Source organism: Eumetopias jubatus, unplaced genomic scaffold (genome assembly GCF_037043125.1).
Source record: "Eumetopias jubatus isolate StellerSeaLion01/CBP00866 unplaced genomic scaffold, mEumJub1_p1.0 scaffold_15, whole genome shotgun sequence".
Classification (NCBI taxonomy): Eukaryota; Metazoa; Chordata; class Mammalia; order Carnivora; family Otariidae; genus Eumetopias; species Eumetopias jubatus.
Genome location: NW_028274821.1, coordinates 75,504,184 through 75,521,623, shown reverse-complemented (window position 1 = coordinate 75,521,623; position 17,440 = coordinate 75,504,184). Strand labels below are relative to the sequence as shown.

The following is a 17,440-nucleotide window of genomic DNA, read 5'->3' as shown; positions in this document are numbered from 1 at the left end:
AAACCAAAAGACAACCGACAAAATGGGAGAAAATATTTGCAAATGACATATCAGATAAAGGGCTAGTATCCAAAATCTATAAAGAACTTATCAAACTCAACACCCAAAGAACAAATGATCCAATCAAGAAATGGGCAGAAGACATGAACAGACATTTTTCCAAAGAAGACATCCAAATGGCCAACAGGCACATGAAAAAGTGCTCAACATCGCTCGGCATCAGGGAAATCCAAATCAAAACCTCAATGAGATACCACCTCACACCCGTCAGAATGGCTAAAATTAAGAAGTCAGGGAACGACAGATGTTGGCGGGGATGTGGAGAAAGGGGAACCCTCCTACACTGTTGGTGGGAATGCAAGCTGGTGCAACCCCTCTGGAAAACAGTATGGAGGTTCCTCAAACAGTTGAAATTAGAGCTACCATTCGATCCAGCAATTGCACTACTGGGTATTTACCACAAAGATACAAATGTAGGGATCCGAAGGGGTACGTGCACCCCAATGTTTATAGCAGCAATGTCCACAATAGCCAAACCGTGGAAAGAGCCAAGATGTCCATCGACAGATGACTGGATAAAGAAGATGTGGTATATATACACAATGGAATATTATGCAGCCATCAAAAGGAAGGAGATCTTGCCGTTTGCAACGACGTGGATGGAACTGGAGGGTCTTATGCTTAGTGAAATAAGTCAATCAGAGAAAGACATGTATCATATGACCTCACTGATATGAGGAATTCTTAATCTCAGGAAACAAACTGAGTGTTACTGGAGTGGTTGGGGGTGGGAGGGATGGGCTGGCTGGGTGATAGACATTGGGGAGGGTATGTGCTACGGTGAGCGCTGTGAATTGTGCAAGACTGTTGAATCACAGATCTGTACTTCTGAAACAAATAACGCAACATATTTTAAGAAAAAAGAAAAAGAAGATAACAGGAGAGGAAGAATGAAGGGGAGTAAGTCAGAGGGGGAGACGAACCATGAGAGATGATGCACTCTGAAAAACAAACTGAGGGTTCTAGAGGGGAGGTGGGTAGGGGGACGGGTTAGCCTGGTGATGGGTATTAAAGAGGGCACGTTCTGCATGGAGCACTGGGTGTTATGCACAAACAATGAATCATGGAACACTACATCAAAAACTAATGATGTAATGTATGGTGATTAACATAACAATAAAAAAAAAGATTCTTCCATGTCAGGAAGACCTTTGCAGAACAGTAGGCACAGAGTGATGTTTACAGGATCTCGTTTTTGGTTTTTTTAGGAGAAGGGAAACATATTCATCGATCCCCAGTTACGTAGATGGAGAGAAGTCCTGGGAGAATGCACAAGACACCGTCATTGATGATTACTTTTTAGTCTCAGTCTGAAGGCCTGAGATGGGGTTTTAAGGGTAGGGGGCTTTAGGGAGCATAGTTTGTACAGTTTTTATATACCTCTCCCCCGCCTTTTTTTTTTTTTTTACTGTTTGTTTCCACTATGTGTTTTATATTGGTTTTGTAATTTTTAAAAAGTTTCATTGGAAAAAATTGAAAATATTCTACAACACTGTTCTTTATGGTTTTATGCTCTCACTGTATAGATATGCCCTATGGTATTTGACGGATTCCTAGACATTTAGGAGGGAGTCGAAATTACTGTTATTATTTTTGGTAATTTTTTTGTTTTGCGTGGCCACGATGACTTTCTTCGGGTTAATTCCTAGACGTAAAGCTGCAAAAGTTTCGCACCGTTTGGTCAAATATTTCTTAGCGAGTTTGAACCCAAGGTGCCTCCAGCTGGCAAAGTGCCAGAAGCCCTGTTAACCCTTCCTCACCCAACTGGGATGCTAGGAACCTCTTTAGTGTTCAGTTTTCTTTGGCTGAGGGCCTGCCGTGTTTCGAGCACCATCCGTGTAGTAGGCAGAATAAAGGGCCCCAGGGATGTCTGCATCCTAATCCCCAGAGCCTGTGACTGTGTTGGGTTAATGACAAAGGGGAATTAAGACTGTCCATCAGCTGACCTTCAGATAGGAGCCGGAGGGATCCTGGATTATCCAGGTGGGCCCAATGGAGTCACAAGTGTTCTTAAAAGTTGGGGAGGAAATCAGAAGAGAGAACCAGAGAGATGGCCGTGGCAGGAGGACTAGGCTGGAAGAGGCTGGCTCTGGAGATGGAGGAATGGGGCCACCAGCCAAGGAATGGGGGTGGCCTCCAGAAGCTGGAAAAGGCAAGGAAATGGATTGTGCCCTTGAGCGTCCAGGAGGGAACGCAGCCCTGCTGACATCTTGATCTTAGCCCAGTGAAGTCAATGTCGGACTTCGCGAGAACTGTAGGATAATAAATTTGTGTGCTTTTAAGCCATTAACTTGAGGGTTTTTTTTTAACCTATAGTTTGTATAGGAAACGAATACGGTGCATACTGTGTCCCTGGCAGCCAGCATCGTGTTGGCCCTTAGGAGTTGCTTGGTTCCCGTCCAGATGGTTCAGTGTTTACTCATTTGCCCAATCTTACAAGACACAAAAGTGGTCTTAGCCTTCCCACCATGTGTGCCCCTGTGCAAAGCAAACTTCCTAGGTGGAGTTTCTGCTATGTTTGCAGTTCCTTTTGTCTCTAAACTGAGGGCTTATAGGCAAAGGACTGTGTTACTTGGGTGATTTCTTTTTCTTTTTCTTTTTTTAAGATTTTATTTATTTGAGAGAGAGAGCACGAGCAGGGGAGAAGGGCAGAGGGAGCGGGAGAAGCAGACGCCCCACTGAGCAGGGAGCCTGATTCGGGACTTGATCCCAGGACCCCGGGGATCATGACCTGAGCTGAAGGCAGACGCTTAACCACCTGAGTCACCCAGGCGCCCCTGTTTTTCTTCTGCTGCTGGGTTCTGTTATCCGTTCGACATGGGTTCATTTGTTTCTGCTGGCATTCAATAGGGTTTCCCCCATCTTTGCTGATTTAATTTTACTTCTTGAGTAACTGAAACATCAAAGCTATACCCAAAGAGGTATACTCAGAGTGCCGCTTCTCCCCCCCACTTCCTTCCTACCTGCTCCCACCCGCTCCTGGGAGGTCACTAACTCAACCAGGCTGTGTTCTGTCCTGTGTCTTTGTGCAAAAATAGGCAGATACTTACATACGCCCTTTTTTATCCGAAAGGTAGGATGCTACAGAGCTTCTTTTGCACTTAAGTTTTTCCGGAATTGCTTGTCCTGGCAATCCCTGCCTGTCAATGCCCAGAAATCTCTGTCATTCTTTTCCGTGGTGCATAACCTCCCCGCCCCGCCCCGCCCCCACCCCGTGCGGCTGCACCTGTGCCTCATCCAGACACACCCTGTACCCGCACGTAGGCTGTTCTCCGTATTTTCCGATGACAACGCTGCAAGAATAACTACGCACAGATGCATTTTCTTACTTTTGGAAGTGTATCTTCAGGGTAAATTTCTAGAAGTGGGATTTCTGGGTCACATGGTAAATACATCGCTAGTTTGTTGACTGGTGCTCAGTTGCACTCCGTAAGTGTTGCTCCACAGGCTTCCCCAGAGCTCACCAGACAGGTGCTGTCAGGTTTTTAACTGTTTTCCAGTCCGATAAGGGAGAGATGGTGTTTTGTTTTGTTTTTTAAGATTTTTATTTTTTTATTTATTTATTTGACCGCGAGAGAGGTCAGGGGGAGCGGCAGGCAGAGGGAGAAGGAAAAGCAAGCTCCCCACGGAGCAGGGAGCCCGATGCGGGGCTCAATCCCAGGACCCTGGGACCATGGCCTGAGCCGAAGGCAGATGCTTAACTGACTGAGCCACCCAGGTGCCCGCAAGAGATGGTATCTTGATGTAGCTTTGTCTTGCAGTTTTCTTTATAAGTGATGTTAAACATCTTTTTTACATAGGACTAAGGACCACTTTTAATATCTGTAACTTGTTCATGTCTTTCATTATCCTTTTGCGATCAGAGTTTTGGATTTTTCCCCCTAAAATTTAAGAATTCTTTATATATTAGGGCTAATTAGCCCTTTATCTGTGATCTGTATTACATAATGTTTTTTTCTCCCCGGTTGTCATTTTCTTTTGACTTTGTTTTTGAAGCATTTTTTCAGTGTGAAAGGGTTTTTTTTTAATCATCATTTGGCTTAATTATCAATCCTTTTTTGTGTGAAATCTGCGTTCTCTTTAGAAAACTTCTCCTTAATCCCAAAATAGAGAGGATTGTACCCATTTTTCCCCCCTCTAATACCCCTGAGTACATTTTTCCCTTTAGAACTCTAATCTGTTTGGCATTTATTCTTGTGTAGGGTATGAGATACAGATCCAGTTTTATCTCTTTCTCAATGGCGACATAGTTATCCCTGTACTACGTATTAAAAGACCCAGCTTTGCCACGGAGATTTGCAATGTCACTTTTATCATATACTCCATCCCATGTGTCCGTGGGACTATTTCTGGTCTGTTCTCCTGTCTGTTTCTCTACTAATGAGTCCGTGCCCCACCATCTGAATTATAGAGGCTTAGAGCAGACTTTAGTATCTGGCACGTCTTCTCGTAGCCGTTCTGTATCAGGGTTTTCATAGCCATTTTTGCATTTTGTTTCTTTTTTTACTGTAAAAATGAATAGACTCATCTTTAGAGCAATTTCAGATTAACAGAAAGACCGCGCAGAAAGTACGGAGTTCCTGTATGCGTCTTCCCCCCGACCCCCAGCCCTTCCCACAACCAGTCCCCCTATTATTAACATCTTAGGTGTGGCACACTTATTACCATGCTGAGCCAGTATTGATGCGTTGCTATTTAAATTCCTAGTTTGCTTTAGGGTGCACTCTTGGCGTTGTACACATTTTAGGGGGTTTTATCAAAGGTCTGATGTTACACATCCACTATCAGAGTCTCATACCAGAAGAGTTCCACTGCCCGGAAAATCCCCCGTGCTTCCCTTATCATCCCTCCCTCCTTCTCTCGACCCCTGGCAACTCTGATCTTTATTCTGTCTCCATAGTTTGCCTTTTCTGGAATGCTCTAGAGTTGGAATGTACAGTGCGTAGCCTTTTCACACGTAGTTATACTCACTGAAGATTCCTGCAGGCTTATTTTTTCACATGGACTTTTATATCAGCTTACCCAACAAAAGCTTGTTGGTGTCTTCATTGGGATAATATTCAACTTTCAGCTGAGTGAGAACTGACATCCTAGGGATGCTGAATCCTTTCCAGGAACAGGAGAATTTTTTTCTCTCTGTCAAGCTCATTTTGAGTGTTTCAAGTTCTCATCACCTAGGTGTTGCACGCTTCTTGTTATGTTCGTTTTTAATATCTCCTCTCTTCTGTTGATACTATAAACGGGGCTTCTCCTGCCGGCACATCTCTCTGGCTGGTCACTGCCCGTGTGTGCGAAGACTGTGGGCTTGAACCGGATAACTCTGATTCTTGCAGGTCTGCGGAGCGGCCCGAAGCAGGTGTTGGGGCTGGGTCCTGGGAGCCCTTGGGCCTGTGACATCTCAAGTCCTCACCCCGTGTTCTTTCTTCCAAAATGAGGGACTGAATAAGTGTGCACCATTTCCCAGAGTGTAATTCCAACAGAAACCAAGTTGTGATTGGTGTTTTTACCTCTTTGCCTTCCATTTGATTGAAAAAAAAAAAAAAAGGACGTTCTTTCCCTGCTTCAGGGTACAGGGCCGGCTGCAAGCACCCAGCTCCCTACATGCCCTGGCCTTGTCAAACTCAACCTGTACAGAAATGGGAAATGTCTCCTGCCTGCCTGCAGAAACCGGAAAGGGCAAGGGGACAAGCCTGCTTGTGTGTATGTTGCTCATCGTTCACTGAACTGTTTACTCCTTTGTTCCCTGAGGCTGTCAGGCATTTATTGGATGCCTCTCACATGCCATGCAAGGCAGATGCAGCTCACAGGCCCTGAACTCAATGCTTACAGCTCAGCATGACCTCAAGCCATGGGGTAAGAGTTGTGGGGCGTGCCGCCTGGCTCTCTCGGTGGGGACCAGATATACCTGCCTTGGGAGGGGGTGGTCAAAGAAGGCTTCCTGGGGGAAGTGTTAGTTGAGCTGAGATCTGAAGGTCGAATAGGAGTTATCCAGGTAGGGAATGGAGGGAAAAATCTTTTGGGCAGAGAAACAGCACATGCAAAGGCCCTGAGGTGGCCAGAGCCTCCCTCTATTCATAGAACTAAGAGATAACAAGTGCAGATGGATCAGAAAATGCTGGGGCAGAGAAGTGTGAGATGGATTAGCCAGGTAAGACCCCTCTCAGGCTAGGTAAAGGATCTTGGAAGTCAGTGAGGAGTTTTAAGGAAGGTATGACAAGATCAGATTTGCAGTTTAAATTGATCTCTTTGTGGGCACCTGGGTGGCTCGGTTGGTTAAGCGTCTGCCTTCCGCTCAGGTCATGATCCCAGGGTCCTGGGATCGAGTCCCACATTGGGCTCCCTGCTCCATGGGGAGTCTGCTTCTCCCTCTCCCCCACCCCTCGGCTCATGTTCTCTCTCTATCTCACTTTCTCTCAAATAAATACAGTCTTGAAAAAAAATATAATTTAAATGATCCCTTTGCTACATAGGGAGGTATATTAGTTAGGGTTCTCCAGAGAAACAGAACCAATTGGAGAAAGAGAGAGAGGTAGGTAGGTAGGTAGGTAGATAGAGATGAAATTTATTATAGGAGTTGACCCATGTGATTCTGGCGACAGAGAAGTCCTACCATCTGCCATCTGCAAGCTGGAGACCCAGGAAATCTGGTGGTGTAATTCAGTCCAAGTCTAAAGGCCTGAACCAGGGGAGTCGATTATATAAGTCCAAGTCTGAAGGCTCAAAAATCAGAGGCTGGTGATGTAAATCTTGGTCTGAGTCCTAAGGCCTGAGAACCAGCAGCTCCGCCTTCCAGGGGCAGGAGAAGTTCGCTATCTCCACTTCAGCAGAGAGTGGATTCAGCCTTCCTATGCCTTCTTGTTCTCCTCAGGCCCTCAGTGGATTGGAGGCTCTTGCCCACATTGTTGAGGGCAACCTTCATTATTACAAAGCCGACCAATTCAGATGCTAATCTTTTCCTGAACACCCTCCCAGACACACCCAGAAAGAATGATTTCCCAGCTATGTGGGCATCTGTTAGCCCAGTCAAGCTGACACATAAAATTACCCAATTACCCATCAGAGGGGAGTGTGTTGGAGAGGATGCTGAGGGTAGGAGCAGGGAGGCGGGTTAGCAGCCATGACAGTGGTCCAGGCGAGGGTCTTTGGTGGCCAGGATCTGGGCGCAGGAGTGGAGATGGAGGGGAGTGAATGGATTAGAGAATATTTGGAAGGGGAAGATGATGGGCCTAGTAGGTTTGGAGGTTTGGGGATTGAGCAATGGGATGGGAGCCCTGGAGGAGGTCAGCACCAGCATGGAAAGCTGTCCTGTTCAATATGGCAGCCGCCACGCTCACGTGCCTATGGAAATGAAGCTAGTGTGAGGAGAGAAATGCATTTTTAATTTTATGTAAATTCTACATTCAATTAATTTAAATTTAAATGACAGTGGTTACTATATCAGACAGTACAGATAGAGAATATTGGCATTACTGCAGGAAGTTCTTTTGGACAGCGCTGGTTTCAAATGCCTTTAAGTATCTCAGTGGAAATGTTAGGTGGATAAATGAAAGTCTAGGGCTCAGAATAGCAGCTGGGCTGGGTTCAAATCCTACTGTGCAGCTTGCTTGCTGGGTGTCCTTGGACAAGTGACCTCACCTCCCCAAGTCTCACTGCCCTTATCTAGAAAATAGGATATTCCATTCCATGCCTTGTGTGGTGCTGCGTAAGCCTAGAGCTCAGTTGTGGGAGGAGCTGGCCCTGAGAGGCACTCAGTGGGGGTGGATACCTAGTACTCCCCCTGGGTCTGACCTTTGTAGTTGCTCTGATGTGTTTACTTGGACGAAAGAACTCCGAGTGGCTTCTCCACCCTAGCTCTGACTTTGATGCAGAATAGGACCTTGTGCAGGTCCTTTCTCCTTTCTGGCCTCAGTTTTCCCATTGGTGATGTGGCCGTTAGAGCAGCCCGTCCCTGAGGGCTGGCCCACGTCCCGAAGAGAGTAAGCAAGTGCTTGTCAACAGCAGCTGAGCTAGTGTCCAAAGAAGCACCAGAAGCGGGGGGGGGACCTACCGGAAGTCAGCGTACATCGGCTTTGCCAGTTCCGTCCGTGGTATTTCTGGTGGGGTCCTGCCTTGTGAGAGCGCTAACCAGAGGCTGGTGTGAAGAGCCCACCCCTGGCCCGGCCCGGCCCGTTCCCCCAGCTTGCTTCAGGAGCCTTCTTACCATTTATCATGGTCCTTTTTTTTCTTAATATGGACAAGGTTTACTGACTTCTGAACTGTTGGGAAAAACTAATGTTGTCTCATTAAAACTGCATTGCTCACTTGTACCCAAAAAACTCCCCAAAAGCCTATTAAAGTTTTATACCTGACATGGAAGACTATTAAAGATTCATAATTGCAATAAAATCCTTTAGTAGAATTTGAATTTTCATGGTGGTAATGCTACAATCAGGGGGCTCCTCGTTTGAAGCTACAAAAGCCATTTCAGTAAAGGCTGGGGAAGGCGGTGAAGAAGGCCCTGAAAGTGCTTCCATGGGGGGGGGTCCTTGCCCAGTGGCTGGCACTGGGGTGCGCGTCCCGAGGGGATGGTCTCCCAGCTCAGTGCGCGGATCAAGTTGTTGGCAGGTTTCTCTTCTGACTGACTCTGGGAAGGGAGCTCAGAGCTCCTGCCATCCTGCCATGGGTTCTTTTGGCTTATTTGTTTTCAGTTCCCTTCCCCAAGCAGGAACAGAGCACCTACTGTGTGCATGCCATGAAGCCCGGGGCTGAGAGATGGAAGACAGAAGGATAGGCTGGTCTTTCTTAAAGGAGCTGTGACTGGCTCGAGCAGGGGCTTTGCAGGCTGAGAGAACGAGGGCTAAGTCCCAGCTCTGGTCGCTTCACTTCCTGGCCTCAGTCTCCTCATCTGTAAAATGGGGTAACAGTATGTACCTCGTAGATGTGGTCAAAATGTGACTCAGTGGAAGCTGAAGGCAGGGCCCAGGGAGGAGGCAGGTGAAAAGATAGGGTATAGTTTTGAGAGTCTCAGAGGAGGGGGTCACTTCAGCCGTGTAAGCATGGTTTCTCAAAAATGCAGCTAACATTTATTGAGCACTTACTGGATGCTCTAGATACTCTTTTCCCTGCTTTATATGTGTCCATTCAGTAAATGTTTATTGAGCACCTACTGTGTGCCAGATGCTGTTTTAGGTGCTCGGGCTACAGTGGAGAGTTTATTAAGTCATTCAATCCTGAAACCCACAAGGGTAGGCACTGATGCTGTCCGCATTTTCCAGGGAAGGTAACTGAGGCACAGAGAGGGTAGGGCAGTTACCCAAGGTCACACAGCTGGGATTAGACCCAGCGGGCAGACTCCTCTGTCTGTTCTCCTGACCACACGCCTCATGCCCTGTCACTTACAGCATGCCCTGTGTCATTCTATAGCGATCGGTGGCCTTATCCCTGTTTTGAAGGAAGAAATACTTAGAACAGTGAACTTGTTTTCCTTGGGCCTTTCAGGGAGGAAGAGGGGACCACCCATCAAGGTGGGTCACTCCCAAGCCTGCCAAGCACTTTGTGCTGCTCCAAGGGGCCTCCCCCTCGGTGCTCCTGTACCCGCCTCAGGCCCAGAGGGCGTGAACTCCTGCTTCCTGGTGGTTGGCCAAGTTCAGGGGAAACCAGTGTCTTGACCTTGTTGAGGTCTCTTTGTGCCCTCCTCAGAGTGTCCCACATCTGAGTCTGTCACTTGATGGGCTGTGGATGATGGAGGAGTCTTTCCTCTCCCTTAAAGTAAAGGGCGTTCCTGTGGTCCGCCCCCAGCTCCTCCATCAGTGGTGATGAATAGGATGCCCATGGTGACAAATAAAATAAAGCCACCTTTATTCGTTTATCCTTCTGTGTTCTCCCCATCGGCATCCTGTTTGCAAGCTGAGCAATATTAGACACTCGATCACACCGCATCTGTCTCTTCTTTCTGTGGGGGGTCGTGTCCTGCTGAGCTCTGGGTGGCGTGGGCGTCTTCTTGCTCAGCTAGCCTCAGAGGCTGGGCTTTGCCGTGGCCTTGCTCTGTGGCCCTAGACACATCCCCGTGCGGTCTGGGCCTCAGTCTCCCCATCTGTAGGAGACTTTGGAAGACCCTGGTGGTCATAGCTTCTTTGCCTTCCTACTTGTTGCCTTGTTTACGCACATTGTCTAACTCAGGGCTAGCTTCAGAGAAAGGACAAACACATCGAACTCTTCGTCTTGGGGGGAAAAGAGCCCAATCAAGGCCTGTGAACATTGCCATCTCCAGCTTCACATTGCCCAGACCCAGGGAAAGGGGCAGGTGGGAGGTGGGGAGGATGGGCATCTCCCTTGCCTTCACCATTTACTGAATGTCTCCTGTGAGCCAGCATATGCCGGGATAAAGGTGGCAACAGCACAAAGGGTTGTGCAAACAGCTGGACTCAAATGCTGGCACTGTTTTTCCCATCCTGTGTGACCTTGAGCAAGTCGCTTGACATCTCGCAACCAGTCCCCTCCATTTGGAAGGGAAGCAAATGAAAAGCTGTCAGAAACCTCTCATGTGCCTGTGGTCCCATTGGATTCTCGTGACTTCCTGGGCCTTGCTGGTAGCATCGAGCCCATTTTACAGAGAGAACACTGAGACTCAGAGTGTGCTCAAGAGCAGTGCAGGGCCACACCACTACTATTTCATGGTTGCCTGGCTTCGGAACCGGGGGGCTTCTTTCTGCTGCACCGTAGGGACGGGACTCCACAACCCCGCGGGCCACACAGGGCTCTGAGCAGCCGGGGAGACACCGGGCTTGTTTGAAGGGACTTGTGGATTCTCAGTGGCGGTGAGTGTGCAGACCCCTGTTCCAGCAAGCAGGGGAGAGGACCGGACTCGGAGACGCGGGAGCATCTCAGACCAAGTCCGATGCTGTGGGCAGCTGCATGGGGGCCTGAAGCCAGCCCTGTCTGGAACCTGTGGGTTACCGTTTTTAAACAGACGCTGGAAGAAGAAGAAAGAAGACTGGAAGGAGATTGAGAAGACGGGCGCATGTACCCCAATTCGGGGGGGTTCCCAAGCGTGACTCCCGTTGCACGCCCGTTCTGCAGGTGGGCTGCACACGAACCCCACAAATGCAGTAGAGATGTATTTATGCAGCAGGCGTGAAGGGAAACTATGAGGAGCACAGCAGCCTTGGGACTTCAGGGCCGTTAATGTTGAGCACGGGGCTGGAGTAAGTGCCGTGTGGGTAATTCACGCGATTGCATAAATGACAGGTGCCCGGCTCCGGGCCAGGGAGAAGAACTGGAGTTTGGAAACCACTGTGCTAAATCATTGCCCCCCCCAAAAAAAACCATTGCCCCCCATGGTTACTGACACCACACCCCAGGGTTTTCAGATTTAGCCAATCAGAATACAGGATGTCCTTTTAAAGTTCCAGATAAACAACAGATACTTATTTTAGTGTACCCACGTGCCGTGTGGTATTTGAGATGTTCCCTGCCAAGCCTCTCCAGAGGGCCAGGTGGATGCTGGTGGAATTGAGTTGTCCATCCCCTGGCTTTCCCCCGCCTCCCCAGCCCCTAGGACCTGGAGGAGAGGCTCACGCCCGAAAGGATGCCCTGGCAGATCGGGTCTCTCAGATGCTAGTTCCTTTAATTAAACCGCTGGGATGGAAATAAAGTGTGTGGAGAAGATTAAAATTGATTCCCTTAGCTTAACAAAAGCCAAAGCTCTTGAGAGAGATACTTAAGGAAGCGGAGCCCTTGAGCAGACGGGGAGTGCTGGCTGGGCTACAACCCGGAGCTGTGGGGGCCGCGGGGTAGGGGTGGCGGAGCGGGCTTGTGCCGGGCAGTGGGCAGGGGTGGAGGCCGTGTTGTGATGTGGTGCAAGGGGGCCCGGCAGGAGGTACCCTCCACCCTCAGCGAGGCCCACGTGCCCACGGAAGTTCTCCCGCGTCACGGCCCTGCTGCTCCACACCGGGGAAAGCCAACCCGGAGAGAGGCCAGGACAGGGGCTGCGGAGGCAAGATGAGAAGTGGCAAAATCCATACCTTCATGCATAAGCGCTTGTGGAGCCCTGGCTGTGTGTCAGGCCCGGAACCAGGGGGTTGGGCCTCGTCTCAGGCTCTTCCCAAGGAGACCAGCTGGGGCCGCCGAAGTTCCCAGGAGCCTGGGTTCTCAACAAGGGAGCTCAAAGAGGCAGAAGGAGACAGAATTGTGGGTATTGCTGGTAGCACTGGGAAACAGATGCTGATGACTGGAGACATTTGGAGGAGGACAATCCTGGGCCAGCACCCCATTTTTACACCTGAGGAAACTGAGGCACAAAAGCTTTTGGGGGGTTCACTTGAGCGCACATGGCACAGAAGTAGCAGAGTCAGGGATTTGAACGCAGGTCTGATGTCTTTGAAACCCTTACCCTCCTGGATTGTTGCAGGGAGCGGGGGTGTCATTGAGGTTTTGAAGCAGGAAAGGAGGTCATGTAAACAAAAAGTTGAGGGAAAGTTAATCAGGTGCCAGGTCTGAGGCCGATTTAGAAGTTAATGCAAGGAGGAGATGCTCTCTCAGGAACCTACGTGTGAGGAGGAGGAGACCCAGGTTGGGGGGGTCACTGGGGGTGGAGGGAGGCGAAGATTGGGTGAGACCTATTGAAGGGTTACCGGGGGAATAAAGACAGAGTTGATGATGGGGCGAGTTTTCAGATGTGGGTGCTGCGGGTAGGGCTAGGGAGCGATGGCAGGATAATGGCTTTGAACATGCTGGGTTTGAAGCGATGCCATGTGTCCCCAGGCAGAGCTCCTGATGACAGCTCAGTAGGAGAAAGCAAGAGGGCCTTGGGGCCATGCTGACCTGGGTCTGTCTCCTGGCTGTCCTCTTCACTGGCTCTGTGACCGTGAACTATTTACTTAATCTCTCTGAACCTCTGTTTTCTCTCTGGTGGAGTGGGGAGCAAGGATTCCTCCCTTGCAGGATGTTGCGGATATCAAATAAGAAAAAAATATATGTAAAGGGATGAACAAGGTACTTGGCACACAGCGTCACGTAAAAGGTGGCTTGAAATTTGGGGCCCCAGGCTGGTGTCATGTTCTGGTCTCCACTGGGCTGCAGCAGAGATGGTCCTGGTGCAAGGAACAGGCGTCTGACTTTTCATTCATGTGAGGGATTTTTGTTGAATTCCCACTGTGTGCCAGGCCCTGGAGACACAGTGTGGGAAAACCCAATTACAGCACAAATTGGAGCCCACTCTTGAGTACAGGTGGCATGAGAGCGGAGCGGGGCTGTCTTGCCCAGCACGGCATCTTGGCACACAGCCAGGCACCTGCTAGGTGTGCAGTAAATGTTGCACAGGCTCATGGAGGCAAAGATGCGGCGGGACTTCTCAGAGCACATCCAAGCTGGTGCAGAGGGGAGACGCAAAGTCTGAGTTTGCATCTGCTTTCTGTACTGGAAACTCCCCCACCTGCAGGCGAGGCCTTAAAGGAAAGACGGGAAAGTGGGGACCAGGGTTCTGATTCTCCATCTCATCAACACATCTTCTTTTATCTTCTCTTTCTTCCAAATTCCTCCGTGGCTCACCTTTTCCAAGTTCTGCTTTGAAAAATGCTGGGAAAACCCCCTGGGGGTTGACCCTGAGCCATCAGCAGGCTGGGAGGCTGGGGAGAAGGAAAAGCAGGCAGGGACGATCGGCATTATGAGGCCGCCCTGCAAGGCCGTGGTGGGGAACAGCCCTGGGCAGCCCCTTCCCGGCCGCGGCCTTAGCGCCCTCTCCAGGAAGAGCAAGGAAGAGAAGCAGCGGACCCTCGGAGTGGAACCGCAATGGGAGTCTGTCAGAGGCCCCATCTCACTCTGAGGCGTCGTCCTTCCAGCCTCTTGGAATTCTGTCACCGGTTTATTTTTATGGGAAGGCTACTTTTTCCCTTTTATTTTTTAATCCTTTCACTAAAAAAAAAAGTGTTTTTACATAACAAAATAAAACTGCCTACCTGTTGCAAGAATCCAGGCGATATGTTATTGCTTTAATGGGAGGCTAGTTTTCTCACTTATTGCTTCCTTCTTGAGTGAACTAAAATGTTGTTTGTATTTTAAGGAAATATGTGCATACTTGAGATAAAAATTTCAACCCTGTAGAAGGGTAAAAGGGAAATAATGGAAGCATGCCTTCACATCTCTCACCTCGCCCTCCCCCCTCTGCCACCCCTAACCAGGCCTCTGAGATCGCTGTTGTCGCCTAGATAAGGGGACCCTTGGGGAATCTTGTTGTAGACACCTCTCTAAACCACTGCTAGGTTGAGGGGAGGTGGCCCTTTTTAGTAACAGGAGCATGAGCTCAGGTTCAGGATTGGAAGGATGGCTCTACCATTGACTTGCTGTGTGACCCTCAGGCATCCACATAACCTCTCTGAGCCTCAGTGACCTCCTGGGCAGGATGGGATCAGGGCTCTGAAGCCCCGGGCTTGAGTCGGTGTCCTGCAAGCAGCCCAGGTGACTGTGTCGTTTGGTGGTCGGCAGGTTGGGGACCAGATTCTGGAGGTGAACGGGCGGAGCTTTCTCAACATCCTGCACGACGAGGCAGTCAAGCTGCTCAAGTCTTCTCAGCACCTCATCCTGACGGTGAAGGACGTCGGGAGGCTGCCCCACGCCCGCACCACTGTGGACGAGACCAAGTGGATTGCCAGTTCCCGGATTGGGGACACCAGCACGAACTCGGCAGGGTCTGACTGCGCTCTTCACTCTGATCTGTAACAATCCTGAAAGCCTGGGGTCCCCATCCCAGGGTCCTTTGCAGTTGTGGGCATGACCTTGGGCACATCCCGTCTCCTCTCCTGGCCGGTTTCCCGTGGAAAGCCAAACTGCATCATCGCACTCTCTCAATTCTTTATTTATCTCGGGCAAATCGCTCAACTGAATCTTGGGCCCTTAGTTGCTTTGTCTGAAAAGTGGGGGTCATCACCCATGCCCCCATCCAACTCTGGGAATGAGGACCCTGTGAGTTACCTGAGGAAAGGGTCTTGGAAGTCATAAAGTGACTATAGTTGGTGATGGCTACATAGTTGCTGATAGTGTCACGTGTTGCCTTTGGATTTCCAACAGGAGTCTCAGCCTGGCTGGTGGCCTCCCAGGCCAGATCCACCCACAGCATCTCTCTCCCTTCCTTTCCTCCTTCTCTCCTGCCTCCCTTCCTTTTCGCCAGCGCAGTATCATAAATTAGTTAGCTACCAACATTTTAAAAAGCATCAGGTTTCCCATGAAAAAAAAAAAAACTCTATTTCTGGCTGCTTCTTTAAAATAAGGAGTTCTGGTGGCTTGAGCGCATGTTTTTTCATGAGATTAGGCTGGAACTGAGCTGCACTGCGAGTTGCCTCTCTGGGTCTCCAGTTTGCCCCTGTCTTCCCCCCCTCCCTAGGGTTGGCCCGACCCTGAGGCCATGGGTTATTGTCTCCCGTCCTTGGGTTACCTGCCTGGTCCTGTAGGGTTGGAAACGAGTCAGGAGTCCACCTTGCACCGGTTGAGAAGCGCTGCCCACAGGGTCGATTGGGAGGTCAGAGCTGCTCAGCTATCCAGGGGGTCACGTCCCCTTGAGCAGCCCCAGCAGGTGGAGGCCAGGGCTCTCTCCTCCCGCTCCAAATCAGCCTCTCCCTTGCTTGTGCCTGTCCTAACTGCTCAGTCAGGCAGCTGAACACATTTTGTCTTTCTCCATAGGTTTCCTGGGGATCTTCCCACAGAAGGGACAAACAAGGTAGGGTGCTCCCCATCCATGGCTATCTTTGGCTTCTTCGTGCATCCCTTGGCGGGGGAGGGGTTGCTCCAGGCCTGGCGGGGTGTGCAGCCATCCACAGTTGCTCCAGGCCTGGCGGGGTGTGCAGCCATCCACATGCATGCTCTCATTTCATCTGGGCAGTCCGCTGACTGTCCGTCCATCCTCCAATCCGCACACGTCTGTGAGCGCCGCCAGGTTCTGGGCGACACCCCAGGCCCCGGGGACGATGGCGCTGAGCAGAACCAGTCAGATCCCCGCCCTCACAGAGATTATACCAAGTGAAGGAGACACACAGGAAAACAAACCTGCCATGTACCTGATCACAGAAGATGTTTGGTGCCATCGGGCCAGGTGCTGGCTGGCCATGAGAGAGAGGAACACATGGGACATCTGCTTTAGGCGGGGTGAGAGGCAGAGGGGAGGGCGAAGGCTCTCTGAGTTGGTGACACAATGCTTGGGCTGTGCACTGAATGTTAAATAGAAGTAGCCACACGGGAGTCTGGTGCAGGGGCAGAACAAGATGGTCTAGTCGGAGGGCGCAGCCCGCGCCAGAGCCCCGCCGTGGCAAGGAGAGCACAAGGGGGCGCAGTGAGCGAGCAGGAGGTGGGAACAGAGTGACACCAAGCCCGGTCACTGGATCACACAGGGCTTTGTGGGCCGCCTAAGAGCTTTGGCTTCTAACTCAAAATAGTGGGATACCATGGAAGGGCTTCAGCAGGGGAGCAAGACGAGGAGATGTCTGTTTTTACAAGATCATCTCCCCAGCTCTGCGTAGGTGATGGGGGAGACAGAGGAGATAAGAGGGGACACCGATGGCATCTTAGCCACAGCTCTGGATGATGCCAGGGGCAGTGGCGGGGAGGGGAAGGGGCTGTAGGCACATCTGCGCTCTATCTTGGAAGTCAAGTTGACATCATCCCCGATTTACCGAGGGAGCTCCTGAAACCCGGAGAATAAATTGGAAACCATAATAAAACCGCTCAACTCTGAACAGTTACAGCATCTGATGAGATGACATGGACCAGTGCTGTGTAGGGCATGAAGCCCTTTGCAACCGCACGAGGCTGCACAGTCTTGAGAACGGACCTGTAACCTCTCCCGCGGGTGCACCGTGTAGGCCGAGGCCACAGAGGACCGCCCCCCCGCCCCCGCACTGTGGTCACTGGCGTGGCCCGGCCACGTGGCCCCAGAGCTGTCCAGAATTCCCAGCCCCCTGTCTTCCTGTCTTTCAGCTGGGATTCTACAAGGGGCCAGTGGGCTCCCAGGTGACCCTGAGCAGCCTGGGGAACCAGACACGCCTGCTGCTGGAGGAGAAGGCGCGCCACCTGCTGACCGAGCAGGAGCGCGCCACCATGGCCTACTACCTGGAGGAGTACCGCGGCGGCAGCATCTCTGTGGCGGCCCTCGTCATGGCCCTGTTTGAGCTGCTCAACACCCACGCCAAGGTGACCGGAGCCCCTCCTCCGGCAAGGCAGCGGCTCCCGAGGGCTCTGCCTCCTCCCTGCCTCCCTCTGTCCCCCACTCCTTTCCTGAGAACCGGCAAAGAAATCAGGCGGAAACGGCCCTGGGCAGAGACTAGTGACCGAGGTGGCCTCTTGTCCCAGGGAAGGCAGCCCACAGACTCCTGGAGAAATAGTCAGTTAAAGTCCTTTGTGATGCAGGCCCCAACGA

General features: G+C 50.6%; 1 protein-coding gene across 5 annotated transcripts in view; it reads left to right on the top strand.

The window, feature by feature from the left end:
- WHRN (whirlin) overlaps positions 1-17,440 on the top strand; it is a 95,912-nt gene that overhangs the window by 60,392 nt on the left and 18,080 nt on the right. For all 5 annotated transcript variants that reach the window (XM_028107724.2, XM_028107723.2, XM_028107722.2 and 2 more), the window contains exons 4-6: positions 14,521-14,723; positions 15,712-15,748; positions 17,002-17,214. In XM_028107724.2, the coding sequence (XP_027963525.1) occupies positions 14,521-14,723; positions 15,712-15,748; positions 17,002-17,214 (453 nt within the window). The remainder of the gene's footprint in view (positions 1-14,520; positions 14,724-15,711; positions 15,749-17,001; positions 17,215-17,440) is intronic.